Here is a 27,665-nt window from a genome sequence, read left to right as displayed (position 1 = left end):
AGGTGATGGCCTGGTCTTTGCTTGCAGAAGTCCTGGCCCCTACAAATGACACGGGGACTCTGCGCTTCCACTACTTCATCAACCATCCCTGTCAGTAGCAGCGCTGCGTCTCAGCGTGGGAAATTGAGCGTGTGAAAGCACCGCGGACAACATTTCAGGCTAGAGCGATCACCGAGAGCAGGGAGAAGTAGGAAAGAGGAAGAGGTGCGATCACAGCGAGGCAGCGCCCCCCCCCCCCCCCCCCCCCTCGCCCTCCCTCTCCCGCCTCCCTCCCACCACTGACCGATCTCATCTTCAGCTTCAGCGTAGCATGACACAAAGTAGAAAGACACACGGCTCGCACAACTGTGATTAACAGTGAGGCTCATTTCCTGACAGCCGAGGAAACGATCCGCCAGCAAAGTGAAAGGAGGGGACGTTAATCGAGAGCCGTTCGGGGTGAAGGAACGGCTGATTGATTGAACGACGAGAGGAAATAGAAATCTGAAGGTGTTTTCTATCAACACATCCTCGCCGGTTAGTCGGGTGAAATCAGTGGTGTGGACAAACAGATGCACAGTGGCTGTGTGAGTAGATTGGTCCGGACTGAACTGATAAAATTGTATTTACCCAGGAGAGACCCCCGAGTTGCACCATCTTGTTTACAGCACCGTCCTGATGTGACAGGAATCAAACAGGTCAACACAGAATCACAACACACACGCGACTCCTGCTGTTGGTGTGTGTCGTGCCGTGTGTTCATGAGGATTTTTGGGAACGACCGGGTGATTGACATGTGAGAGATGCCATGCAAATCGAGCCTGACAACACACACTTAAAGCGAAGTCGGTGGCAAACTCACCGTCTTGCTGGAGGACATGGAGCTGAGGGTGCTGATGCTGTTGGTGTCTGTGACCACCATGGCTGAGGGGAACCGCGAGGGGTGCGAGTACTGTGGGGGCTCCTGCTTGTGAGGATACACTGTGAAGACGAGAAGAGAGACGTGTTTAGTGACATGTGCAAAACGGACTCGCAACATGACACACTCTGACTGTTATATCTAGCTTATTTTCGCCACAACAATCTGGAGTGAACCAAGTCAGAGAAATGACTTACTGTGTGAGTGTGCGACAGTGGCCATGAACGGCTGCTGGCTCATGTGACTGGGCGACTGCTGCATCAGACTCTGCTGGTGTGGACTGTGGAGCTGCTGAGAAAACTGCACGGGCTGCAGCGCCGCCAGGCTGCCCGCCACACTGTTGATCACCGGCACCGTTTGCGACTGCGACGTGTTTAAACCTGACGAAAACCAAGGTTGCGGTTTAGTCACGGAAGCCTTGGGGTGAGACAGAGGTCTTTCCCGCCTCGCGCTTACTCTGTGCGATGGCCATGACTCCGGAGAGAGGCATGATGAGGTTTGATGTCTGCTGGCTGTGATGGGAACTGTGGATGTTGGTCAGTGTGCTCACAGGAGGAAGTCCGCCGCCTGAACCTGAGATCTGAGGGCAGACAAATGAAAATGACATGAGCAACCTGGTTTGGAAACAGGAAGTGAGAAACACATTTACAGTAAACAACCAGGAAACTCTTGACGTATTGATTCTCTTTTATTCTACTTTATTACTATTATTACTGTAGGCCTGGATACTAAAATTAAACGTCTTTCAAGTACACAATATTATATATTACTAAAGCAACCCTTGGTGTTCAATTTCAGACCTTTATGCCTTTTTTTCATTCTTCTAACTTATTGGTGACACTTTGGTTCAGGGAACATTTCACCTAAAATAAACTATGTATTCAAGTGTTTATTATAAAGTATGGATTTGACAGCCAGACTATTTTTCCCTGCAGGAAAGCAATTTTCTTATTAATAGTTAATATGCGTTGCCCAATGCAATGTGTTTCCCCTCAAGTAGAGCTGGCAGTTAAAGCAAAAGTTATCAGTTTAATGGTGTTGTTTCAGGGAATACTACTCATGATAGTGTCTAAAAATCATTGTATTTTCTTGTTGTAAAGCTGGATAAATGATTGGTAACTTCACCACCACACGTGTCGCTTAAACGGAATTGTCAAATGAAGAATCAACCGCAGTAAAAAGCACCAGGTTTTGTGTTGGTGTGGAGAAACACAAACAGCTGGACTGACAAAAACACAAACAGAATTAGACGTGGTGTTGCACCACTGCTCAAACACTACAGTGCTGTGTTCAGGCTCTTGTTACTGATCAAATATTGGAGCAGGTCAGAGGGGAAAAACTCTGGAGGCAGAAAAAAAAGACCTGAGGGCAAAATCAAACACTGGCGTCATTTCTCTGCCGAAACAATCCGCGCTGTGCCTGTGTCTGTGCCGCAGAAGACGTTTAATCGATAACACTGAATGTTCCTTTGTCAGGTTTATTGGCCACCTCTGGTGGACTTCTGCAGTCCAGTCCTGCCACGAGCTTTCAAACACAGCTGCACAACGCCCTGATTGTTGCCGGAGTCAGACCAGCTTCAGGCTTCTGCTTTGTAAATTTAAGCTCAGGGCCTGGGTTTATCTAATCTGAGAGGCCCAGGTGCTCACTCACCATCTTAGCGTCAGGTGACAGCAGACTGTGGCTGGGATCCAATCCTCCCGGAGACACCTGCTGAAGGACCGACTGGCTGGTCGCCATGGCGCTGCTGCCGTGGTGGCTGATGGACGTGGAGGAGGTCACCTCACCTTGGCTGTATCGCACTGAGAGACAGAGATAAAGGGTTAGTTTTGGGAGGCAGTAGCAACTGTGCCAGTGACATGGAGCAGGGAGACTACAGCTGGGTTTGTGATCCAGCAGTCTCACCTGCTCTTTGACTCAGACTGAGGAGCACAGAGCAAACAAACACATTGACCAGTCCGGTGCTGCAATCTTCCCAGCGAAGGTCGTCCACTGTGACTGTGACTCATTCATTTTCACCGTAATAGTTCTGTCCGAGTCAGACCTTATAACAGAGGCATCTTTAAATCCCTGGGCCAGACGGCTCGCTGTCACAGATCTGAAGGAATGCCTTCCTTCCACCCCCCAACACTGACAATCAAAAGTCTGTTTGCCGATGCCGGCCCCCTCCGATATCAACAGAGTAAACATTACACAATTACAAGCAATGTCAAACACATTCTTATCCTGTGGTCTCAGCCTCACACGGCCCCTCCCTCAGGGTGACAGTGCAGAGACAGACTATGTTTGCGCTCAGATCTCCCATCTTCCCGGAGCGCTCCGTCCATGACCCAGGTGTGACCACCTCCACTCCCGGCCAAAACTCAGACCTGAGTGACAGACTCCACTGATATGCAAGCGTTTGAGGGGAAAAAAGGAGTGGCGCCGTCATTATTTGTAAAAAAAAAAAAAAATGAACAGGGAATATTGATTTTTTTTTTGTGTGTCAGGAAGCTTTTATCCAATGTTTTTGTCGGCAAATGAAAGGTTTGTGAGATGGAATTCCAGTATTACTGCATGAAATGGCAGCTAAGACATTTATATTTGTCTGAAATAAATAATTGAAATAAGGTAAGAAATAAATATTTTTTCTTCAACCACAAATAATAATATATAATCAAAAAACTAATATGACATATAATAATGTATTTTCGAATGAAATATGTTTTACTTTAGATATGCACGCATGAGATCTCAATTTTTTTCTATTTTTTAATATTTTTATTTTTATCTTATTATTATGCAATGGTTCTTTGGAAATTGGTTAATATTATGATTAGGATTTATCGCTCAACACATGTTAATGTGTCATGGAATTTTTCTGTAACAATGCTTTTTTGTATGACAATTAATTTTTCTTTTCATGAAATAATAAAACATGTCACTCTAACTCATCAGATTTTTAAAAATATATATATATCTATATATTCTATTTCCCACAGTCCTTTGCGTGTCAGATGTATAACAATTCACCCTTCAGGTGAGAGTCAGCCATTTTGTCCAGCCTTCATATTGTCTTGAGAAACATGCTAGCAACCTCACAACACTTGAGCGCGCCTTGTAAACACAGCCGCCGAACAATAAAAGCACTCCATTGGACTCATGACCCCCATTGCCACACAATAGAAGAGGGCTCATAAAACGGCAGTTATCTTGGAGCTGAGTGACCTCTTAAAAGCGCCGGGGAGAAAAGGATGCAAGTTTTCTGTCTCTGGGTGCTGTTTTATCTTTCAAGCACCCCGAAGTATCAATGAAATAACTGAAATCAAAGTTTCAGCGAACAGATCTCTGCATATTGGACTAGTTAATAGGTTCTATAAAGCTTTTCCACGGTGCGACAGAGCTGAGTTTTGCTCTTTGAGAGCACGGGGAGGGCGAGAACTTTAGGATGGGAGTGGTAGCAGGAGAGTTCAGCAGGTTTGAAAGCTCCTAGCTCCTTGTGTGAGCCATGTAATATCAAAGCCCAGCTTCCCAACCCCAGGCAGTGCTCATTGTCGTCCCCCTACATATGACAGACCTCCTGGGTCTCAGGAGGACGTACCCGCACTGTGCTTTGTGGCTCACAGGGAAGCATGGGGCAGTGGAAAGTGCAACGCTAGGCCGTCTTTTTAAAGTGCCCCTGCCCCAGCCTAGCCTGAGGTGACATCTCAGCCCACGGACTTCACCCCCTCTCCCACCGAAACTAGTCTGAATCGGCAGGATTGTTGACAAGCGGGAGGAAGCTCCTCTGCTTACTCAGCTCAGGAGTCCTTCACACGGCACCATGACGGCCATTTAATTCAATTAAATGCTTAAAATCTAAGCCATAAAACAGCGACTTCAAATGGATGAAGTTCAGTTCATCATCCAAAAACATTCCCCACAGCCACGGGGGGTGGAAATGGCAAGAATGTACACATCAAGAATTGGCCGGCCCAAATTGCACGTCACACTGTTTGACTGTGTATCCAGTTGTGACGACTGCTCAGCGAACCACAACCGAATCAATAAAAACTCCCCGAGAGCATCTTTGATCTGACCCAGTAGTGACCTCACAAGTATGGCTGAAGGTGTGGCAGAAGGGGGATGACTTTCCCTACAAGAAGAGAAGAGGTCATCAGTCCTGTCTGCCCCGAAAGAGCCAATACTCGAGCGGACAGCTCCTGCTGCTCCGAGTCTGGGCCGGCCTCAGCGACTATATACTGACGCCCATAAAGAGGAGAGGGGGAGGCTTTAAAATCAGAGTCCTCCCAAAGGCCCAGCGGAGATAAATGAACCTGGGTTACAGTCTTCTAATACACCAGGGACAATGGGGCCTCCTGCTGAGGTAAAGTATAGAGAGTAGAAGTCAGAGAGGAGCTGTATCAAAGGCCCGGGAGATGTAGTACCAAAGGATTTTAATTGTCCATTAAGCATGCATAATACAGGCTGTGCCCTAGCAACGCAATGAGACTCCCTGCTGGCATATTATTGTCAGGCCAGAGGCTGACACTGAAAACCAGCTGATGTAGTCGGCAGAACGCCAGCAGGACGCCTTGTAAGCCGCCCACTGAGGGTTTTTGGGGGGCGCAGAGAGTCCTCCCTGCTGCAGCCACAGCCCAACTCCTGACCCCGTCGGCAACCTGGGGTCAACGCCTGGTCAGGTGTTTGACGTAACAACCACAAAACAACCTCAAGCAAACAGACAATTCACGAGTGGCAGCGGTTTATCCAAAGGTAAAAGAGCAAGCCAAGGCAAACAGTTTGTTTTCCCTTTAAAGCCGGCCTCGTGTTCGGACATGAGAGGACACAATGGGCTTTGAGGGAGACTCTCACATCACAATTTTATGGCAGGTGAGTGATGGCATGGAGCATAATGCTCGGTGAAGCTCCTATCTGCTTTGTTTTATGTTGGCTAGACTCTGTCAATACTAATTACTCTGAATGCAAACATGGGGTTGGGGTGAAATGGTCAGAGCAATATTGCTTCCTCGTTTTGAGTCTCTAGCAAGTGACGAGGAAGTGATGGCGTCACGTCAAGGTAATCTTAATCTGCTCTTCAGTGGCCCCAGCCTGACCCTGGCCTGACCCTGGCCTGTCACAGGATCGCGCCCCTTTGTGTGGTTCCTCTCTCCATGCTGACTTTGGAGTGGAGATTGCAGGTACAATGCGGATTGTTCTCAGTGTGTTTTCAAAGATCAGAATAACAATGGAATTTGCTCAGCTCACTCACTCACGCTCATTGATCACCCGGCCCTTCTCCCTCTGATCACATCAACTCTGACAGCGTTTTCACTATGAAGAAATCATGCTCCTCTTTGAACTCTTATCGGCGCATTTCCTTCTTAATAGAAGGAAATCGCCATGGTTCTTTGAGGCCCACGTCTCTCACACAAACAGCACTACCTGGGATCTTACTAGGAGGTGAAGCGCTGGTCTGGTGATGCGGCGAGCTGTGCGACAGCAGAGGGTTGATGCTGTGACTCGGCGTGCTGTAGGCGTCCATGGCCAACTTCTGTCTGAAGGCCTCCTCTTTGCGACGGTTGGCGAACCAGTTGTAGACGCGAACTTCCGTCACCAGGTTTGAACCCAAACCCTGAGCTTTGGACGGCGACACGCCTCTCTGGAGACACTCAGCTCTGCACAGAGGACATTCACGATCGCTCACGTATATATTCACTCCACCTTCTGACAAGGGTTCAGGATGCTGCTCCCACCTGTTGCACTCCTCCACCAGAGCCTCCCGCTCCTCTTTGCTGGGGTTCTTCTGCCGCTCATATGCCTGGTACAGAATTTGCTGAGACGCAGGGCCCCATTTGAAGCGGTTGCGTCGGATTTTCTTGTTGGAGGGTTCGCTGACATCATCGCCGGGCTGGCCCATCGCCCCCTGACCGGACGGGTTGTACTCGGGGTAAAAAAACACTGGATCCTGATTGCCTTTGTCCGTCATGTTACTGCCAGAACCCTGGACTGCCTGGTTGAACTCTGCCAGGAAGAAAGAAGACACAACTCTATGAAAAAGTGAGCAGAAAATGACATGCTACTTAAATGTTTTCACAATGGCCCATTAATTAAATAAGCCACTTGTGGATGAGCCAGTTAATTTGTCATGTCGCTGTCACCTATTGTGTGTGTGTTTGCTCAAATGACCCGCCGCACTCCGCAACACCATTAGTCAAACACAGAATTCATTCAGTGGACAGGCAATGATTATTAGACAAAAATGTTTTTTTTACGAGAAAATAAAATATTACTAGGATAATAATTTGAATATTTACATTTAAGCAAAATATTTTTAAATGTATAGTATAAAGTTCTGTTTGAGAGTATTTATTGGCCAACACTTTACAAGGACGGACATGTTTAACCACCTCTATGAGGACATTTTTGGAGGTGTCATTTCTGGCAAATAATGCAAACAACCAGCAGTACACATGATCTACTCCTCTTTGAAAGTACAGAGCGGCCGATGCAAATTAGGTTCTAACACAGCCATCGCAACATGCACTGTAAAGAGTCCAATAATAAATCAAGTCAAGGCAGGAGAAACTCAAATATTAACTTACGTCTGAGTATTTCTCGCTGTTTCCGGACATACCAGGTGTACAGAGCCGCCCGCTTCTGCGTTTTCATGGGCGTTCCTTTGTTGAGGTGCTGGGAGAGGTGAGACTGGTTGAGTCCTGTGATGTCCACAACCTCCCGTTGGGGAATGTTGTGCTGCTGCATGTAGCCTTTGATCATGCGGGCAGCTCGCCACGGATCCTCTCTGAAGATAAAAACGCAGGCGGACACATGAATTACTTTGCCAGCAAGCTGCATTACAAATTACACCGCGGACGCAGTCAAATAAGTCATTCAAGAAGGAAGGTTATAGTCCGCGGAAAATGAAGCGGTAATTGGGAATATGAATGATTTACAATGCAACAGTCTCTTTTGATCATTCCATTGTACTTCCCTGTTTGTAAAGGCCTCTGGCAGCAATAGAGAAGTCACACGGTCCACAGCTTAATAGGCCGTAAATATTTTTAAAGGTTAGTTCAAGTGTGAGTTGAGAAACTTGGACTTTGTGTGGAAACAACATGGAGTAAGGCTGATGTGGCACATAAGAGTGATTTAAACGGAAGGAATATCGTGTTGGATTGGACTGTTAGACTGTTAAAGTACAATGTGAAAAATAAATGAAGTGAATTTATTATTTGAATTATTAAATGTTGTTTATTTTCTGAGAAAGTTTTGGCAACGTTGTTTTTGACAAGTGCGGACACAATAAAGTAAAACGAAGTGACGTGAAAACGGAAAAGCAGTCGAGAAAAAGGCATTTTAATAAAAAGGGGGACATTAAAAGCGACCGTCAAAAGTCAGCCTCAACTTCTTTCAGAACTTTTTCAGGAAATATTTTAATTGTTTACCTGCAGTTTACCTGCTTTAGCCATGAATCACCACTTGGCACCTCCGTGTGAACTACTTTTATAGGAGCGTGCGGTGAATGATCGCGGAGGAGGAAACATGGCGGCGGCCCCAGCAGGCCCAGACGAACTTAGAGAAAATCCACACACGTCTGTTTGTTTTGGAGAATGTGGATGTAAGTCTGCTGGTTAAGTGGGGGATCATGTCAGTTTATAACTTTTGACAATGAATAACCCGATCTCCATTCACTCTAATCACACGCCACTGTGTATCTTTCAGTTGATGATTTATAGAATAAAATTAATAATAACTCAACTACACGTGGGTTCGTTTTGGTTTATTTTCCGGTCTTTCTAACCCACTTTCTAACCATCAGTTTAACTTTATTTTAGTTGAGAAACACTCTTTAAAGAATTAATTGTGCTGTAGATGCTTTTTTTTGTTTAAACGGTTAAATAAATCTCAAAAAATGGTGTGATTTTGTCAGTTTAGACTTTTACATTTTGTAGTGATGATAGATATATGCGAGGAGGTTTTCCGCAAAAGTGAAGAAACGTGGATAAATAGCAACTAAAAAGTAAAAGCTCGGTCGTAAACCGTTTTTTTTTTTTGCGGTGTGTTTAACTTTTACGTCTTTAAATGTGAATTTGATGACACATTTCAAATCGACATGAAGAAGTCGCGTGGAGTCTGACATCCACATTTGACTCACGCCAACATGCGCTCCACCTCCGCCCTCTGCTCCGCGGCCTCCTCGGTGTTGAGCGACTGCAGCTCCTTCAGGATCGGCGGAGTGTCGTAGTCGTCCCCGTCCTCGGAGCCCTCGTCCCCGGACAGCTTCCCCTTGCTGTGGCCGTTGGTCAGCGTGTGAAAGACGGGCTTGCAGTCCGAGTCTCCTCCGTTCATCTTGCCGCTGGGGGTCGGCGACATGGGCAAAGTCTCCAGTTTAACTCCAAATCCGGGCGGGTTGGGATCCATATCATCCAGGGCCTGGATCAGAACATCTCTGGTGACTCCTGAGTCCAGCAGGGCGCTGAGCAGCTCCTGCTGCAAGGACGTCAGCTTGGATACCATTTTAGAGAACATTAAAAAGCAAACATAGGCCTGCTGTGTCCGCAAAACCAGGACAGAAACTTCGGGGGAAAAAAAAAAAGAAAGTCACAAGAGCAAAGTTCCGGGTCTGTTCTGGCCTTTGACACCTGCTGGAGGATGGAGCTGCTTTGCCATGATGCTTTCTCCGAGCAGGGGGATATAGAACATGGTAATGAGTGGGCCGGCTGATGGAGCCTTATGTAAATCCAGCGCCAGGTCCGCTCCGGGCCCAGTGGACATGTGTTTACACTGCGCCCTTTATTGGCCGCCCTTATCAGCACAACTTTAGCGGACTTTGGACCCAGTTGTGTGGTATAAAGACTTTTTGAAAAAGGACAGGCAGCTCATATACACAGTCAAACGCAGAGGCGGGCGTAATATGAAGCCTGAATTTCAAAGTTTTTGACATTGTTTTAGCAATTTTTAGAATATATAATAACCATCGGTTGCTATGGAAACACGTTATGTCTGTGCATCATTGTCTGTTCTTTATTTTTTTGGACATGAGAAAAAAATCCTTTTAACGTTCAAATATTTAATCTTTCAATTTCAGTATAAGAGTACAATACTGGTTTATTTAGCGTTAGTGATGACCTTTACTATTCTTCTACAATAAAAAATTTAAAAAGTAAAGATTTAAACAATAACTGATCGTTAATAATTATAATATTTCTGAGATTTCAAGTTATTTGAAGCTATTAACTATTGATTACACAAGAGCAAATACATATTCAGTACATAGTTGTGTTCCAAATTTTAATTAGAATATAGTTTTTCTAATATTATGTTTATTCATCTCCCTATTATCATATATATATATATATATATATATATATATATATATATATATATATATATATATATATATATATATCTCACAGGATTTCTAGTTTCTCAAACTAGCAATATGTTGGTTTTATGCACTCAGATAAATAAATATCGTATATTGAACTCACCATTTTGTATTTTATGCTTCAACTAATATTGAAGCATAAAATATGTATTTTTATATGTACAGGTATATTATTTCCATTACCGTCCTTGGTGTGGTGGGATGTTGTTGTCATTAGCATTAATGGACTTTAGGGTGTGGATGGAGAAGTGCTAATGATGCTCTGTCGATTTTCAAAGCCTTTGAATTGCTCTCATAGATGAGGTCATCTGCTTTAATTGATCACATGACCACAAAACTTAAATCGCCATGTCCAGATATTTCTTCTTGATAAACAGCAACATTTTTTATTTCACTTGTGACAGACTTTTTTAAGGGGTATTTGATGTGCTTTTCTCTCTGGAGACACCTTCAAATATCTCTGTTATCTGCACCAAAGAGAGAAGGTAGTAAAACTAAATTACTGAATCCTCTCGTTGGGAATTCAAACAAAGGGCCCCCTTTAATTCCAGAGGGCGTTAAAGTATTTGTTAAAACACACTGTGGTTAGCCACTGAAGGTCAGTATGGTAATGTCAGCAGAATATCATCTTTCAAAATGGCTGAAAAGTTTGTGGCTCTCAAATCACCCTGAATAAAGTGGTGGTGGAATAAGGAGGATATTGACTATTTTAACAATAAATTTGAGTGAAAATATTTTTTTGGGGCCTTGAAAACTTACTGAACCCCGAAATCCTGTTTTAGAAATTTAAGAAAATAAAAAGTAAGTACCTTTGAGTTAGTTACAGGAAGTTTTGAAAGACTATTTTCTTCATAGTTCAACCTGAGATGGGATTAAATTTGTTTCGGGATCCAGTTAGTGCAAAGTCAATGAGCCTTGCTATTATTCAATGGCATATAAATAAAAATAGAGCACATAAGAGCAAGAGATAACTTTAGTTAGTTTTAAAACTGAATTGCTCACATTGTGTTGAAAAAACAAACAAACAAAAAAAAAGAAAAAACGGGGGAAATGCAGAGTTACTGGTGTGGCTGTGCTCAATTTTTAATGCTCCTTGTTTCTGGTTTTGTTTCGTTTCAGTTTCCCTATTATTTTATTTGTTTTGTTCTCTATGAAAAAACACTTTAGATTGTGGAACACATATTCACTATTGACAAACAAGTTACTTGCTTACTGATGCTCAATTATCAGTAGTATGATTTTGTTTACAACAAACGTTTGTTGACCATTCCAGGGTAAAATGTAGTCAAGCTTAACATAACAGGAATAATGATTAATAATGATAATAATGATTAATTACAGAGTAATATGCCATTAATATATGAATTAATAAGTTGTTTATTTATCGTAATAAATGTTGGTTAATCTAAAGCGTTACCAAAAAAGTGAGTATAGGTCTTTATAATATATATATATATATATATATATATATATATCTCACGTCTCATGTAGTAAACCATATACGGTGAGAGCTAAAGGCTATCCTGCACCATCCCCTGGAGACTCATAGTAGAGCTCCTGCAATGGAACGTTTATTAAGTGGCAGGTTTAGTGAGGCTGCTGAGGTTGGACCCAGCAGCACATGAGCAGTTACGTGAGTATGTGACGAAACAATCATTACTAAAGAAACGTGCGGCAACAAGTCACCAATGCCTGTGGTGGTCAGTGGAAAAGTGACCTGATGTGGGATCAAGTTGACCGGCGGTCATTTGCATTTGTTTGGTCTGTGGTGGGTTATGAGGCTTTTATATTGGGCTGGGGAGAGAAATGTTGGGATATTTAGCCAATTATTGCTCAGGCAGCCGGTGTAGTATAAATGTGGTTGATTATTAAGATGCACAGGATGACCTTAATCTATTAGCACGAGAGCTACACTCGTTTGTTTTGTGTAATCCGCCGCAGTGGAAACCTACAAATGTACAACAACCTGCTGTCCCAGTTCAGCGGCCATAAACCGGAGGAGATAAAAGAGCCATATAAAGTCTTATTAACACAACTAACCCAGACAAACACCACACATCATTTCACCATTCAATTCAGTTTTATTTTTGAGTCCATGTTTGTGTGATGTCTAACACAGCTGATTTTTTTTTTTTTTTTTTAAGCCTGCATGTCAAAATGTGAGCTGCTGAGTTGCAAAGTTAATGACCCAGTTGAAGCAGATAAAATGTTATGGTCAGAAGATTCTCTTAAAAGAGCTGTTAGCAGTTTCTTTAGCCAGTTATGACCTCAGCAGCATGTCATAAATATTCAAGTTCTAATCCTAGTTGCTGTTCCCAATCTGTGCCCGGTAAACCTACCATCATGCAGCACTCTGCAGAGGTGGCCCAACAATGTAGCCTTAAGGCCTATTTATGCTCAACATTACATGCGGATCCGGATGGAGCCTTCTGTCCGTGCCTTCATTTCGTCCGCACGTTTTCCACAAAGCTTACGGTCCATATGGTGCAGTACCACTGGGAAGTATGGGGGGCAGTGCAGCTGCCATAAGTCACGAAGACGACGTAACAATCGTCATCCACCTGTCGCGATATATTTAATGGCCTCACCGACCACCACCTCCTACGCTGCCTCTGTTACATTGTCAATACTTCTCCCTCAGTCGCCATATTGGTTTTGGAGTATGACGTTGTCATAAACGTTTGACTCTGGGCTGCTCCCCCTGGTGGATATATTGGTGAACAAACGTAAAGAACGCATGGAAGCATGTGGTCAGTGATGGTAACATGCTTTGAAACGGGCAAGTACAAAATGTAGAGGAAGCAGAAACTGTACTATAAGAATACAGAAGAATATAATTAGCACGTAGGAGATAAAAAATGGTAAAAAGAGATTTTGTCTGAGATCAAAACTCATGCGTGAGGGAAGAATGAAGTATGAAGATGCTCCAGCAGACTGTACTGGAGGAGAAGAAAGAGCTGAGTTAAAACTCTCCACTGGAGATTAAAGAATGTCAGCTCATTGTAAAAGGCTCAACGTAGACCTATATGCAGCATTTCAGTTTTTCACTCCTCCGTTCCTCGGCCATTAACAAGTTACAGTTTTACAGACGCACACACGCGCACCTCGCCACCCCTTTTGACACTGTCGTTCATATCCAGACACTTTCTCATGTCACTGTCTGAAATGCGTCAACCATTAACGACAAATAATAACAAGGAGCAAGAAAGTTGATCCAATACACGAGCTGTTGTGAAAGCAGCATGTGCGCTGGAGCGCAGCGTGGAACACGAAATGCCCATTAAGCTCTGAGGAAGGCTGGTGTTGAGCAACCATGGACAGAGACCGTCAGGTCAGGCTCATCCGGTGCCTCGGCCTGTCCATCGGATAAGATCGAATATCAAGCGTGGATGGAATCAATAAACAGAAGTAATAGTCATGTCTGTGTTTACATGTGAAGACAAGCTTCACGTCTAAAGATGGAAACTGGTCACTGAAAGTAAATGTTACTGTACTTATAAAAATATGCATTTGTTGCTTGTAGTTTATTTTAAATATGATAAGGAAAACGAATGTGATGTGGATGAAATAAATGTTGATTTAGTTGGAATAATAAAAACTTGGGGTGGCATTTGATTAAAAAAATAATTGTATAAGAATATTTGCCACAAGTAGCCACATTTGAATGAATTTGGTATATTACTGAATGAAACGATGGACCCATACATACATTTAAACAGCAAAATATTGTTTATTTTGCATCAATAAATCACGATGGTGTCCATATTCAAGTTTTTATAAAACCTTATTTAAACTAAAGCGCTTTTAATGTCTTGAAAATATTTCTATAAGAAATTAAATTAAATTAAATTGTTAAAGTCCCACCACTAATAAAAACATAAGACTTTAGATTGAGGAACACATACAGTATTAACCATTAATAAACTAATTCCCTGCTATAATATTCAGTAATTGTAATGTTTTCTAGAGTGAACTTGAAGAGTAATACATAGTCTTGCTTAACAAGACGCTAGTCAGTACTTCAGTACTATAACAGTACTATAGTACTATAGTCAGTACTATAACAATAAATAACTGGCTAATGTGCTACAAATTCAAATACAAATGAGTAGTTTATGGTCATATATGTTCCCTAATCTACAGTGTAACAGAGAAACTCTCTCCTCTCACAGGTTGGTGCGTGGCCCCTGGGGAAATTTGGTCCTTTGTGCAATATTGATTAAAGGAATTAAGGTTGTAACCAAGCTTGACCAATAGTCTCTTTAGTTTTACGCTTTGTTAACCACGCGGTTTATGTCATTTCATTGTTAAGACTCCGATTTAAAGAAGGCAGAGCGATACATTCAAACACGCAGATAACACAGGGGTTGGTAAACAGACTGTCGTTTTTCAGGTGTGTGTTAAGGTGGGGGGTCAGGTGAGGTGGGGGGGAGGGCAGCCAGGACAAGGGTTCAGGCCGAGGGTAAGGTCCAGATCAGTGGGTGGAACAGATCGTGGCGGCTGGATCCTGAATCTCACGCACAGGCCGTGCAGCCCCTGCGCTCTTGATTTCACTAATGTTCCGAATGTTCCGGTCCAGGCGATGAGGGAAAGGTCAGCAGGGGTCAGCGGGACACCAGGATCAGTCAAGCACACCTTGAACCAACATCTGCACTGCGTGTCCCCGGAGGTTCGCTGAAATCCCACACGTGCCAAAAAATACATTCAAGGCGGCACCAGTGGTTCTGAACTGAGGCAATTTAATAATGTAACCATGCGCGCACGAGACAATCGATAGTGTGCGTTGGAAACAGTCCTATAAATCTTCCACTGTAAACCACTGTCATACGGTTTATCATCTCAGCTTTGATCTCAGTCTGATTCAGCGATAAACCCTCATGAATCAGAGACCAAAGTCACATTTCTGCGTGAGACACCTGTGAGGATAAGGAAGAGGAAAGTGATGGAGGACGCTGGCATCCATCCGCTCCTCCCAATTCTTAAACATGACCTGCGGGTGATCCTTCCAGCGCCCTGCGGCTAGTTGTCTGCAGCGCTGGCCCTGTGTGTCAGCGGGACAGTGTTGGCTCAGTCAACACACTGCAGAGCGTGTGTATGTGTGCAGGTCTGAATTCAGGTCCCTTAAAAGTCTCTTGGCGGTGTTTGCTCTGTCGAAGGTGTGTGTGTGGACAGGGATTGAGTTTTTCCTCCTTTATTCTTTTGTTAAATGGTGTCAGATCAGACAAGCTTTGAGGTTTGGCTCTCAGTCACACAAGACTTTTGAGCTGTGATTTCTTTGGTTTCATGCCCCGACAAAGCATCACGTATAAAAATGTGGAGCCATTTTGCGGTGAACGGCGATGCCAAAGGCTGTTCAGCGGGGCGGCGTGACCCTTTACATCATCTCACCCCCTCTTCCCGTGTCTGATCCTCCCAAGGATTTCACTGAAACTGAGCCCAGATGCTGTCAGCAGCGTTGGCTAAGAAGAGTCTTTTTCATGAATCAGATGGTGCAGGGTCGGTGGACTCTCAAAGCAGGGATGGCACGGTCCTTACATGAACAGAAATATCTCAAGGGTAAAAGTTTACTGTTACACCTGAGTACAGAATTAAGGCCATTCATGCTCCTTTTACATACTAAAATGTACCCGTCCATTTCAAACCATGTTTCGTCACTGATCACACACTTTGTTGGTCTTGCTGTTCACCAATATATCCACTGGGGGAGCAGCCCACAGTGAAAAGCTTAGGACACCAACAAACAATATAAACATGGCGACTGTGGACGAATAATTGATAATGTACCTCTTGCACAAAAGAGAAAGGAGGAGGAGGTGGTGGTCGGTGAGGCTGTTAAATATATTGCGACTGGAGGACGGAGAATCTTCTCATGAGTATCATATCATACCTCATGAGTATCGGCTGGTAATAGAAACACTGCCCCCCATGGTTTCCGGTGGTACTGCTCAGTTTGGCTCGCATCTGTAAGCTTTGTGGAAACGTGCAGAAATACAGAGGAAATGAAGGCAAAGCATGGACGTCTGGATCCGGGTCTGTACGTAATGTTGGGCATAAATGGACCATAAGGCGGTGAAAGGCCATCTCCTGACTGAACATACCAGTGCCTAAACTCATTTCTCTTGTGTTCACAGATCAACCGATTGCTTTATTTTTGGCATCAATCCACTCAACTCAGTCTAGGAAGGTGCAAAGTACCGAGTCCAGTTAACCTTGAATCGTTGCACTCCAGTGACAAACCCAAAATAGTGCAACACCATGAACAGGTAACGTATTTTCCAGACCAGATTCAATGATATGGTTCATCTTATAGTGGATATAAATGTCTGACGTGTTGTTAAAAAAAATCCAAAACGTTGAGTGTAGAAGCAGTTAGGGTTGGAGCCTCACTTCCTCCTTGGGGCATCCTCAGTCCTTTCTGTGTTTGTGTGTTCACCCTGTGCTTGCCTGGCTTTACTCCGTTTTCCTCCCACAGTTGAAGTGTTCTTTGACTCTGCGCCTCTCACCCACAGTACCTCGGATAAGCTCCAGCCTCCTGCAACCACCTTAAGAGAACAATCTGTAGAAGATGAATGAATGAAGCAGTCATTTAATGTAATGCAAAAACAAAATGCTGCATGGTGCAGGTCATCAGAGGGTGGCAGCTCGGACGGCAGCTTGGACTGCTGAGCCACACACAGTTTATAGTGCATGCACTCAAACACTAGCTCTGTATACAGTTATGGGTGATCTTGTGAGTAAAAAATGTGAACAAACAAGTGTAAAAAACAGCATAGCTCTAGGTACTAGACACTGCTTATTCAACTACTGAACAATGTGTGCCTCAGTTATTCACCCAAAGAAATATAACTGTGTACCAGCACATGCCTGAAATCAGGGGACTTTGATTTACACTGTTATTTCTACTTGTAGCAATGAATGATCATAACTGTAATGGTATTTAGAAATATATGTTGATTTTTTTATATTTTATCTTTTTTTTTTCAGATAAAGCACTAACACACTTCCACCTAACAAGGACATTCCACATGTTTTGCTGTAGTCCACAGTAACACCAGACTATCGTGGCATCCTTCATGAATCACCTTTGTTGTATTTTGTGACAAAATAAATACAACCATTTCATCCATGAGATCAGGAAAGACTTTTGTCCTCAGAGAACATCTTGGACGTGTTACTTGATCGACATGAACCAAATTCAGCTACAGTGCAAGTCAGTTTCAGCTGCTTTATTCCTCTGCATACTGGAGATTCTGTGCTATATCTATGCCTAAAACAGGACATTTTAATCCTGAATGTCTTTATCAACAAACATGAAATCTTAAAACGGAAAAACAGGAAAGCAGTGTCTGGATTCTTGCTCCACCCAGACCTATTATCAGTAGACATTTGGTTTGTTGTTCTATCTCTAACTTTATCCAAGAGAAATACATCAACCTTCTTCGAATGCTTGCCATCGTGTGGCATCGTGTGTCGTCTCCTCTGATGCCACCTCCTGAATGAGTCAGTGTCTCCAACCGCACCACGTTCCAGTGGCCAACCTTACGACATGACACCAGGTGAAAGGCTCTCTTGAAGACAGCACATGATGCTGGCTAAGCTCACATTCAAAGCCTTCCAGAAACATGTCCGAACCAAAGTTTCCCAATCCTTTTTCTATTGTACGAAGCTTGACAGACAGACAGACAGCTTACAAATGCATCTCTGTGGGAAGGGAGGTGAAGCGGCTGCGACAGTCCAGAGTCTCTGTGTTGTTGTCGTGAGTTTAAATGGCACATTTGTTGTGTCTGTGTGTGTGTGTGGAGCTCACCTGGCTGTCCTCCCTCCAGCTGCTGCTCTCTCTCCTGCAGGCCGCTGGTCAATATTGACACAGGGATCGAGGCAACAGCCACTTTGTCAGAGTCCCTGTCTCTATGGCATCAGGTGGAAACACAACTTCGTGTTATCAATGAGGAAAATGAAAATCTTAAAACCAAAATAAGGAAATATCATGCATGATGTCAGCCATTCAAGGGTAGTGTTTCCTTGTGTAAAGATGCATCTGTATCAAAGCGTTGATTTATAATGGGCTAGCGAAACAGACTGGTAAACTAAATCTATTTCAAATGCATATTTACGTTTTATTTTATATATATATATATATATATATATATATATATATATATATATATATATATATATAAATAAATTAATGGGTTCAATTTAACAAACATGGAAATTAACAAAGTACAAATGTTGAGTGTCAATTTTTACTCCACTACATACTATGGCAATTGTATGGACTTTTATTCTGCAATATATCTTCACATCCTTCTGAAAGACAGGGATTTAAAAGATCAGTTATCATTTAGGAGTGGCAGAAATGCGGATGGCATCTGCCAGTCCACGTCAAGTGTGTTAAAACAGCTGCTCTGGTTCTATGCTTTTATTTTGAAACACACACCGGTCTCCTGTGTGACAACAGGAAACAGTATTCAAACTCTACTGCATTAAGACTGAAGTGAATCTGATCACATCTGATCTGATCTGATCTGTAGCTTTAGATGACAAACCCTGGAAACATCTTTTGAATGTAGGTCTGTAAAGTCATGTTTTTCTTTTGCTACATAAGAATATGAATTTAAAAAGGTAGAAGGTAGATTTTTCAACTTATACTCAAGTACAACTCAAGGGCCACTTTCATTATGATAGTGTTGAGAGCCTGAGCTCCCTTACTGTCTATATCAGAGATGGGCAGTTCATTTCCTAATGGGCCACATTATAAACTGTAGCTGTTGTGAGGGGCCATTATACCAAATGAAAGGCAGCGATGACTACGAAATGTGATGGAAAAGGTTCAACGGAAGTAAATATGCCATGAAACCTATAAAAAATGATTTTACATGCATTTTATTTGAATAGAAATCATAATACTATAAAAATATGGACCAAACTTTGAAGATGAAATGGCAATTTATTTCAAAATATACTTTGAATTTTGATGAAAATACTAAAATGACAAACGAAAAGAAGAAACAAAAAATAATTGCTAAAATGGAAACATGATTAAAAATGACAGAATAATGACGATTTATAAGTTGTAAACTTTTAGTCTGAGGGCTGCAAATACACTGGCATGGGGCAGCATGTGGCCCCCAGGACGCACTTTGCCCAGGTCTGGTCTATACTAACACACTACCTCATCCAAAAAAAACCATTTCATATCAACATAGGCATCAGTTCTGCTGTGCAATATTTGAGGAGAAGCCTTCAAAGCAGCAGCATTTACAAGAATTCAGGAAAAACAAAAATCATAAAAACTATAATATGAACAAATTAAATTTTACTAGCCATATATAATTGCTTTACCGATGAATTACTAACATGTTCTACTGAATTTAAACAGAAAACACCTGTATTTGTGGGAGATAGATTTTAAAATTGTGACTCAACAATGCACTGTAGCTCAGTACGATCTCCTCTACGTTTGGTATTTGCTTGGTATGGAGGGCGCTGAAAGTAAATCACGTAGTGTTAGACACCTCTCATAACAATCACATAGCGCAAGTGTTCTTCCAAAGGTCCCTTAAACACATCTGGCGAGCAGCAACAATGCTGAGTTGTTAAAAAGCTTCACACAGCAAACACAATGAAGGTTTCCATGCATGGAGCAAAACAAAATGACCATCTCACTGCTCTGGTGCTAAACAGCCCTCCTGCATTGTGAGAGGACATGAGCAACTACACCAACAGCAGCATCAGCCTATAAACACAAGACTAGAGCAGAGTCGCTGAAACACTTTGACACATTCAAAGCAGCTAACAGCCTCTGTAAATGTGGGTGGACTCGGTGCACAGCTGAGCCTTTGTTCCTTCTCTCCTTTATTCATTGTGGTGATGCTCACACACTTCCAATGGACTGGTTCCGTCTTGAAGAGAAAAGTTATGAAGCAAGTTTTTTTTTTTTTTTTTTTGGGGGGGGCTGGTTGGGAGGCTCTCAACATGGTCTCACATTGAGAGGCTTGTTTGCTGAGGCTGAATCACTAGTGGACTCACTGCTCCCACCTAGTGAGCAATGTGGCAAACAGCAGGAGCATCAGTACTTAAAAATAGAATTTAATCTTTTAATCGTGACTTGACAAATGCCAAACAAGTCCATTTAGTTACAACACAGACATGTATAATGTCGGATAGTATAGTCCTATAGTAATGTAGTGTTGACTTGTCACAATAATAAAGCATTCATTTCCGTTAAAGATCCGTTTTATGGTAGTGTGTGTTCTATGAAGGTGGTTGTGATAGCAAATGATTCTAGCTGTGGCTCTTGTTGTCAGCTGGTCTGCTCTGTGATGGACAGTGACCCCCTCCTCACACCCTAACTAGCTGGAAAACGTTCCCTCTTAAGGGAATAAATGGAAGAAAATGACTGATCTGAGGCTGGGACTAATCTCAGCTGTGTGACGTCCAGAAGCCAAGCAGCTCTGGCCTTTATCTCGGAGAGATTCATGACCTCATGATCCTAGCCCAAAACATGGACCATGTTATAGACGTGCAAAAATGTGTGTGTTTATATGTGTTTCATGCTCTTGTGGGCAGCATATGTGCAATAGAGGAAGTGAGTGAGAGTTAATGACCAGAGCTGAGGGTATGAATGAAGTTACGGTTAATAAATAATATTGCTCTTTGCCTTCTGGCTTAGCTCATTTTTGTCATAAAGGTGTAGTAAAGCTAACGTTTGCAACCTTCAACAGTCATACTTGGGTGACTTAACCCACTGTGAGTTACTATATATACTAAATCATAGATAAACTAAAACAAGAAAATAATCTGCCAAAAAAAAAAAAACAACTGTAACGGATGATAAATGCAACAAAGGATTCAGAATATGTAGGAAATCCTAAAGAGGAATGGCACAGATTCATGAACACAGCCACCCTTGACCTGTTTTCAATCGCAAGCACAAGGTGTGTCGGGATGCAATAAATTTTACTGAGAACAGAACATGTGTGAATCAGAACCACGTCTGTGCTGACAGACAAACTGAAGGAAGCACGTCCGGAGCGTATTACAAATAAATCCTCTCTTTTGTTTTGTGCACTGTTGAGAGAATCACACGTTTGTATACAGAAATGAAATACAAAAATTGTATTTGAGAATCCATACAGTTTAGTTTGGAGGATTTGGACGTGATGTTTGGACCCTTCATTTCTAACCACCCAGAGAGTGCGACTCTAGTCCCCTTCGACCGCATTTCTCTCTCGACTCGGCTCAATTAGAGATTCAAAAGTCATTTCTTGCTCGGCTTCCTCCGCGATTAAACGGCAGGTTCACAGCAGCCCCATTAATGCGGAGACACGCTCGCCGGCCGTTAACGGCCAGGAGAGGTGGAATGTTCTGACTGAAACTCTGCAGAGCAAACACTGCTGCTGGTGAAAGACAAAGTCTCACCGCCGCAGTCAATAACACACATGCAGCAGGCTGAACACTTGAGCTTGCGCTGCAGAGTTAAAGATGAATAATACCAGAATTGTTTACGAGTCATGGACGTCTGCTGAAGTGCTCCAGGGGTCGAGCAGCAGGTGAAAGGGGAGCAGCACTTGCTGTTGACCTGAATAACAGATTCCAAAAACACTCTCTTTTGAATATGTACTGCCAAGTCATGGGGATCTGCGTGTTAGTGGGGCTCACAGTTTATGAATTCATGTTCTATGTCAAGGTTCGATGTCAAAGTATTCTCTCATCGGGTCCTGGGTTTACCATGCGGACTCCTCCCAGCTTGATTCTGATGACTCACACCATGAGCCTGAAGGCACCTGCCCATCTATGATCCCGACCTCAAGTGAAACCTACACTGGACATAGATGTTTGTTGAGCACATGCAGCTGCTAGCGTCACACAATGTGCTACATTGGTGTAAATAAGTATAGATGTCAAAGTGTATAAACCAAACGTGATATTAATAGAGATACGTGTATATTTTAGAGTAATTTATAAGTGAATTTCAAACTTTTTTACACATTTATTTAAACTCAAATTTGAGTTTCAACTTTGGATTGGTCTTGCCAATGTCAGTTTGCTTCTGCTTTATGATTGGAGAAATAAAATACATCAATAAATACATTCTTCTAAATTCATTTATATATTTTCTGTAAATAAATGTATTCATTATCTTGTATTACATTATTTTTGCAAAATAAAATAATGTTGCATATATATATATATATATACTTAAATATATATATACCTAAATATATATTTCTGTTCTTCAATAGTTGCGTTTCACCGTATGTATGTATGAATGGGAAATGACCAGGATCCAGGAAAAATGTGTCCTAGTCATGTTCCTGTTTAAATGTTTTGCTTAAATTTCCAGGCTTTATTTTCGCAGAAAAAGGAAGAAGCGACAGTAGCTCCGTCAACCTTTAGTGTCGAGATTATTTTTCCTCAGCGATTTATTTACTTGCTCTGACATTGGCAGTAGCAGGTTATCTGTAGGTGACTATAAGCTCTTTTTATATCTTTTTTTGTGGATGGTTAATGTGTAACTGGAAGGGAAGGAATCAGCACATTTCCTTTTAGCTCATGCACAGATCAATGAGGAGCGTAAATGGAGCCATTGTCAAGAGCGCTACAGTAACACGACCCCTCGCAAGCATCCTCACAATAAAACCGTCAAAATAATTTGGCAAGCTTTAACAGAGACCATGACAGGAGCAGCTCGCCTGTGTTTATCCAAGTGAGCATTCAAAATTGGCCTTTTGCCACTTAATGTCGAATCCAGAGTTATTTATTATTTCACGAGTTAAGTGAAAAGCTTCACACTCGGTCAACCGAGGCGGCTGTCATGTCCCTGCGTGACTGTTTAAACATCCTCCGGGTCGCCGCCGCCGCCGTACGTGACTGAGTCGCAGTAAATCACTGAAAACACATTTTACATCCTCAGTGCTGATCAAAACCAATGACAGGGTCGAACCAGGCCTCACTCAAGTGTTGACGTTGATTCTCTCTATAACTATCATAATATAAAAATCATTTGAACAATGCAGTAGTGATGGTGGGGCCACAAAGTATACAAACAACTATACGCAAAGTTCGCAAAGGGGTGGTGGTACCTCGGTTCTCGACCACAATGCGTTCCAGACGGCCGTTCGAGAAGCGATTTGTTCTAAATCTGAATCGATTTTTCCCATTACAATGAATGGAAAAAGAAATAATGCATTCCAAGCCTTAAAATAGTCTTTTGTAGGAGTGAATGTAGAGTGTCTGCTGCAGGTGCGCTGTTCCTCTATGTGTGTGGCCGCTGCATGTGGGAGGGGTTGCCGAGTGAGTGACGTCTCTCCAGAAGTGAAGAGGTGCCCGGTGCGTGTCCAGCTCTGAATGTGCGCTTCTGTGCAGTTTGGCTGTGACAAAGTCATAAACCAAGTCACGCTCTGTCCCAGACTCGCCTCATCCCTGTCCCAGCTCCAGCCCACAACAGGACATCAAACCCTGGACTCTACCACGGTCCAGTGTGGAGACAGGAAAGGTTTTACACCTCAATATGAAGAAAAAACAGTCAGTAAATGTAGCTAACGGGACACGTCTGCATACAGAGGCTGCGTTATACACAATAACAAAGCGTGTCGTGGCTCAGCTGATCGGTCCGCGCACGTTATGTTTTTTCCAGCTTTTTTCGGGGGCGTTCGAGTTCTGGATTTTCGTTCGAATCCGAAGCAAAAAAATCTTTGTTCGAACTACAATTTGTTTGAATTCCGAGACGTTCAAAAACCGAGGTACCACTGTATATGAATATCAAAGGGACTCGCTTAAAAAAAAGGTATTGATCACACTTTCGTTTAGGGAACATATATTACCATCAATAAACTATTTATTTGTAAGTGTGTTAGCTGCATGCTAGCTTTAGCACTATTCTGTCCATCTCATTTCACCTCCTTCATCATGGGTCTTTTGGTGATGACGTTACATTGTGTAATGTGGTGAATGGGCGCACTGGAAAACGCTCCCAGTCAAGGTAAGTTTACGTGCTATTAATATGTGTTATTCTCATAATTCCGCTATGTTTTTCTGTAGTTATATGGAATCACAATTCAAAGATTTTGGTTTGCGAGCAAAACATGTCGCTGCTCCCATCATCTCACTAGTGACCGAATCACAGCACAGAAGACTCACTCCAAAGCCTCCGATCAATTCCTATTCATAAATATCCAAACCATCATCCTGGGATCTCAGGATATCACCCAGGTGCTCTACGTCTGCGACGGTGAAGCGATTTGAGATGACCGTCCAAGAAGTGACAGCAGTTTTCCACAGCCCCCCTTCACCTCCCCGCCACCCTCCCTCCCTCCTCCTCCACCGCCACCAGTGGACTCTGGCCCTCTGTCTCCACGCTACTCTGCTCATCCCTAAAATTAATTCATCTGCACATCTCTGTGCCTCCAACAGCACATTAACCCCGACCACGGGAGGCATCCTGTTGGAAAAAATGTCCCTCTGTAGCTTCACGGTGAAACATCAGGTTGACCTTTCAACCCTGTTGCTTCTCCTTGCACTTTTCCCACTGTGGCCATTTCTGTCTTGCTTCACCTGAATATCACGGCCACGTCAGTGTTGCCTCCTTTTGGTCGCATCAAAAGCGCGGATGCATTAAAGCCTCACTCTTTGTGCTTGGTGCGGTTTGTTGCTAGGCGCTTGTGCAGGTGACTTTGGGAGGGTCACGCCCCACTGGCTGCTTTCTTGAGGACAGAGAAGCAGTAATTGGGGGCCATTAGCTGTGGCCAAAGACCAGTCAAGCAGAGTCAGTTTGGAGATTGAGATATGGTCACTGCACAGTCCCAGTGTTGGTATCAGTACCTGTGTGAGGCCTCCACCCTTCCGAGTCCTCCCCCGCCAGACCCCCTGCGTGACCCCCCGCAGCACAGCACGGGCTCTTCTGCTTTGTCTGGGCACAGACCTTGGATAAAGTGATCAAATAAAAAGTAACTTTTATAGCAGCTCTAAATTTGGGTCAGGGCAAGCCCATCAGTTACCTGGCCGACACCTGAACCGCTCGGCCGGGGGTCAGGATCAGGGCTTGTTTACCTCAGGATGTACCTTGAGAGTGACCCACGAGACCCTGCATTTCCTGATGACTGGGTTCAGGTCTTAGTCTGTCTGATAGCAGCCCTGCGGAGGTTAACTCAAACCACAGGATTGACTTTTGTTTGTCGGGTCAAACAAATGATTATTTAAAGATGCTTTCAGCGGAATCGTGTGCGGGAAACTTGAAATTATTGGAAAAATTTCACAACAAAAAAAAGTGAATTGACATTTATCTACTCTTGAACAATTTAATGTATGTTTTAAAAAATCAAACATTCAATAATTTTGATGATTTTCAATTTTGATATTATTGTATTTTTAAAATCCCATGAATCGTATTTCATGTGTTTCTGTAGCATCCTGATAAGCATTTCTGCTTATAAAACACCATGTTTTATTTGTCCTGTCAAATCACTTTAAAAGAATGTTCCATATTTTTATTAAAACAGGTGTTAAAAATTCAGTATTTCAAATCAAGAACTTTAAATACAATAAATATATGTTTTAGAGAAAGAAAAGTCATCATTTTATTTTTTTTTATTGACAAATTTTTATCAAAACAGGTGTTAAAGATCCAGTATTTCAAATCCAGAACTTTAAATACAATAAATATATGTTTTAGAGAAAGAAAAGTCATTGTTTTTATTTTGGCTAAAAAAGCAGACAGAACCCAAGGAACTCTAATCAAAAGACAGATGACTATTATAAAAATATGAGCTACTTTCAGCACAACGTCACATACATCACAGTACATCGACCTCTGATGTAATAAAATTAATAAAAATGTCACCTCTTCAACCGACGCTTTCAGTACGTTGCTGAAGGGAAAACAAGAAAAAATATTGCTTAGCAACATTAGTTTGATGTCACATTCAGCAACATTATATTTTATATTTGTCGAATATTCTTGTTAATATAATAATAATAATAATGTCCTTGTATCTTGTGAGTTTTAGTGTAATGTCCTCTTTTTGTCATTAAGTCTGTGCACAATGTATCACAATATTATATAATATCATGACCCTATAAGTATCTTGATGCACTATGTGAGGTTCCCACCAATCCTCATCCCTAAAGTGGCACGAGCTCAGTAAAGTGTATCTATAGGGCCCTTATCGTATTCATGGACTCTTACTTTAAGGTATTGAAGAATCATATTAAAATGTAATATCATCAGGTGATGCGAAAAGCTCTACATGACCAGTGAAAACAATCCTTAAATAATAGGGACGTATTTCATTTTAAAATATTCACTGCACTGCACTTCACTAGCTTTTTTTCTAGAAACGAAAGAAGAAACGAAAGCATGAATGAGAGCACCTCTCGTCTTTTGCAGAAACCCCTGCAGCCACTGAGCCCCTCATAAAGAGTTGCCCTGCTTTATTGCTCTGTTGCCCAACATCACATGCCTCCACTGCCGGGATATTGATCTCAGATAAGAAAGCACCGAATCACGTCTGCAGGTGGATGATGGAGGAGAAGGAAATCTATTTCCTGCGCGGCGCTGTGACGTGTGACTTGAATCATCGGGTTGAGGAAAATCAAAGAAAGGCCAAACAAAAGAAGAGATTGCAGCCGGCTAAGTTTTATAAATCACGTCTTTATGATAAGTTGATTACCTTATCCTTGACAGCAGCACACAGCGAAGGGCAGTAAAGGTGCAGGATTACGAGTCAATGGACCATAAAGGGTTCGGCTGAGATAAGATGCTTTTGAGTTGGGACAGGTCTGGTGACTTCAGGCCGAGACTCTGCCTGTGACTTCTGGCAAACAACTGACACAAACGTGAGCCAAGAACTGAGAAACTCTTGGCATTGAGTTGGTGTCACCACTCAAGTTGACTATTATGAAGTGAGCATTAGAGCACGTTAGGCTGAAGGAGCTCATAAAAAATGTTGCGGCGCATGAAAGGAAACATATTCAACCTTTGACCCCTGTGTCACTTAGTCATGCAGGATGTTTGGTGCGACTTAAATCTCAGTGTTTGCTCCACGTGTTTCATGGCTTCAGAGGAAGGCCCACTCTTTAACACAGCATGAACAATATCAGATCAATGTCAATTGTCACGTTGCCATGGCAACAATCAGCGCTTTGACCCACTGCTCCTTCTAACCGCGTAATCCTAACGGCATAGGAGCGAAACTGAACTGGATCACTGCATCGGGTTCAGATGCCAAGATCATCGAGAGGAAACCACCAGAACAAACGGCTCTCAGGTGCAGCAAAGCAGACGGGGCGTGAGCCTTTATGAACCAAATATCCTTTAGGTGTTCTGAGCACAAGGACAAAGTTCAGCTTCCAGGCAAACTCTGACTCATACTGGTTTGACGCCCTGAATCTCAGAACCTTTACCTTGAACACAAATGG

The 27,665-nt window shown here is 42.7% G+C and overlaps 1 protein-coding gene across 2 annotated transcripts; it reads right to left on the bottom strand.

The window, feature by feature from the left end:
* Positions 1 to 384: 384 nt before the first annotated feature.
* hnf1ba (HNF1 homeobox Ba) lies at positions 385 to 9,596 on the bottom strand. Of its 2 annotated transcripts, none has more exons than XM_053872923.1 (9): positions 9,012 to 9,596; positions 7,459 to 7,658; positions 6,610 to 6,877; positions 6,299 to 6,531; positions 2,549 to 2,697; positions 1,355 to 1,478; positions 1,096 to 1,278; positions 842 to 960; positions 385 to 654 (listed from the first exon to the last, which is right to left on the bottom strand). In XM_053872923.1, the coding sequence occupies exons 1-9, from the start codon at positions 9,383 to 9,385 to the stop codon at positions 532 to 534; spliced, it is 1,773 nt and encodes a 590-aa protein (XP_053728898.1). In that variant the 5' UTR covers positions 9,386 to 9,596; the 3' UTR covers positions 385 to 531. The 2 variants fall into 2 exon arrangements, with proteins under 2 accessions (XP_053728898.1, XP_053728899.1); XM_053872924.1 differs by having other exon boundaries at positions 6,311 to 6,531.
* Between the last annotated feature and the right edge of the window lie 18,069 nt (positions 9,597 to 27,665).

Source organism: Synchiropus splendidus, chromosome 8, assembly GCF_027744825.2.
Source record: "Synchiropus splendidus isolate RoL2022-P1 chromosome 8, RoL_Sspl_1.0, whole genome shotgun sequence".
NCBI classification, from domain to species: Eukaryota; Metazoa; Chordata; class Actinopteri; order Syngnathiformes; family Callionymidae; genus Synchiropus; species Synchiropus splendidus.
Note: the sequence above shows the minus strand (reverse complement) of the source record. Positions and strands in the feature narration are given on the sequence as shown.

What these genes read in the sequence shown, in the direction of transcription:
- hnf1ba (XM_053872923.1), bottom strand. Translation starts at nt 9,385, where the DNA reads ATGTTCTCTAAAATGGTATCCAAGCTGACGTCCTTGCAGCAGGAGCTG. An exon ending in ACCTCCTAGTAAGATCCCAG is followed by an intron (nt 2,698 to 6,298) that starts GTAGTGCTGTTT and finishes TCTGTCTCTCAG; the next exon opens with TGCGATACAGCCAAGGTGAG. An exon ending in TGTCACCTGACGCTAAGATG is followed by an intron (nt 1,479 to 2,548) that starts GTGAGTGAGCAC and finishes GTCTGCCCTCAG; the next exon opens with ATCTCAGGTTCAGGCGGCGG.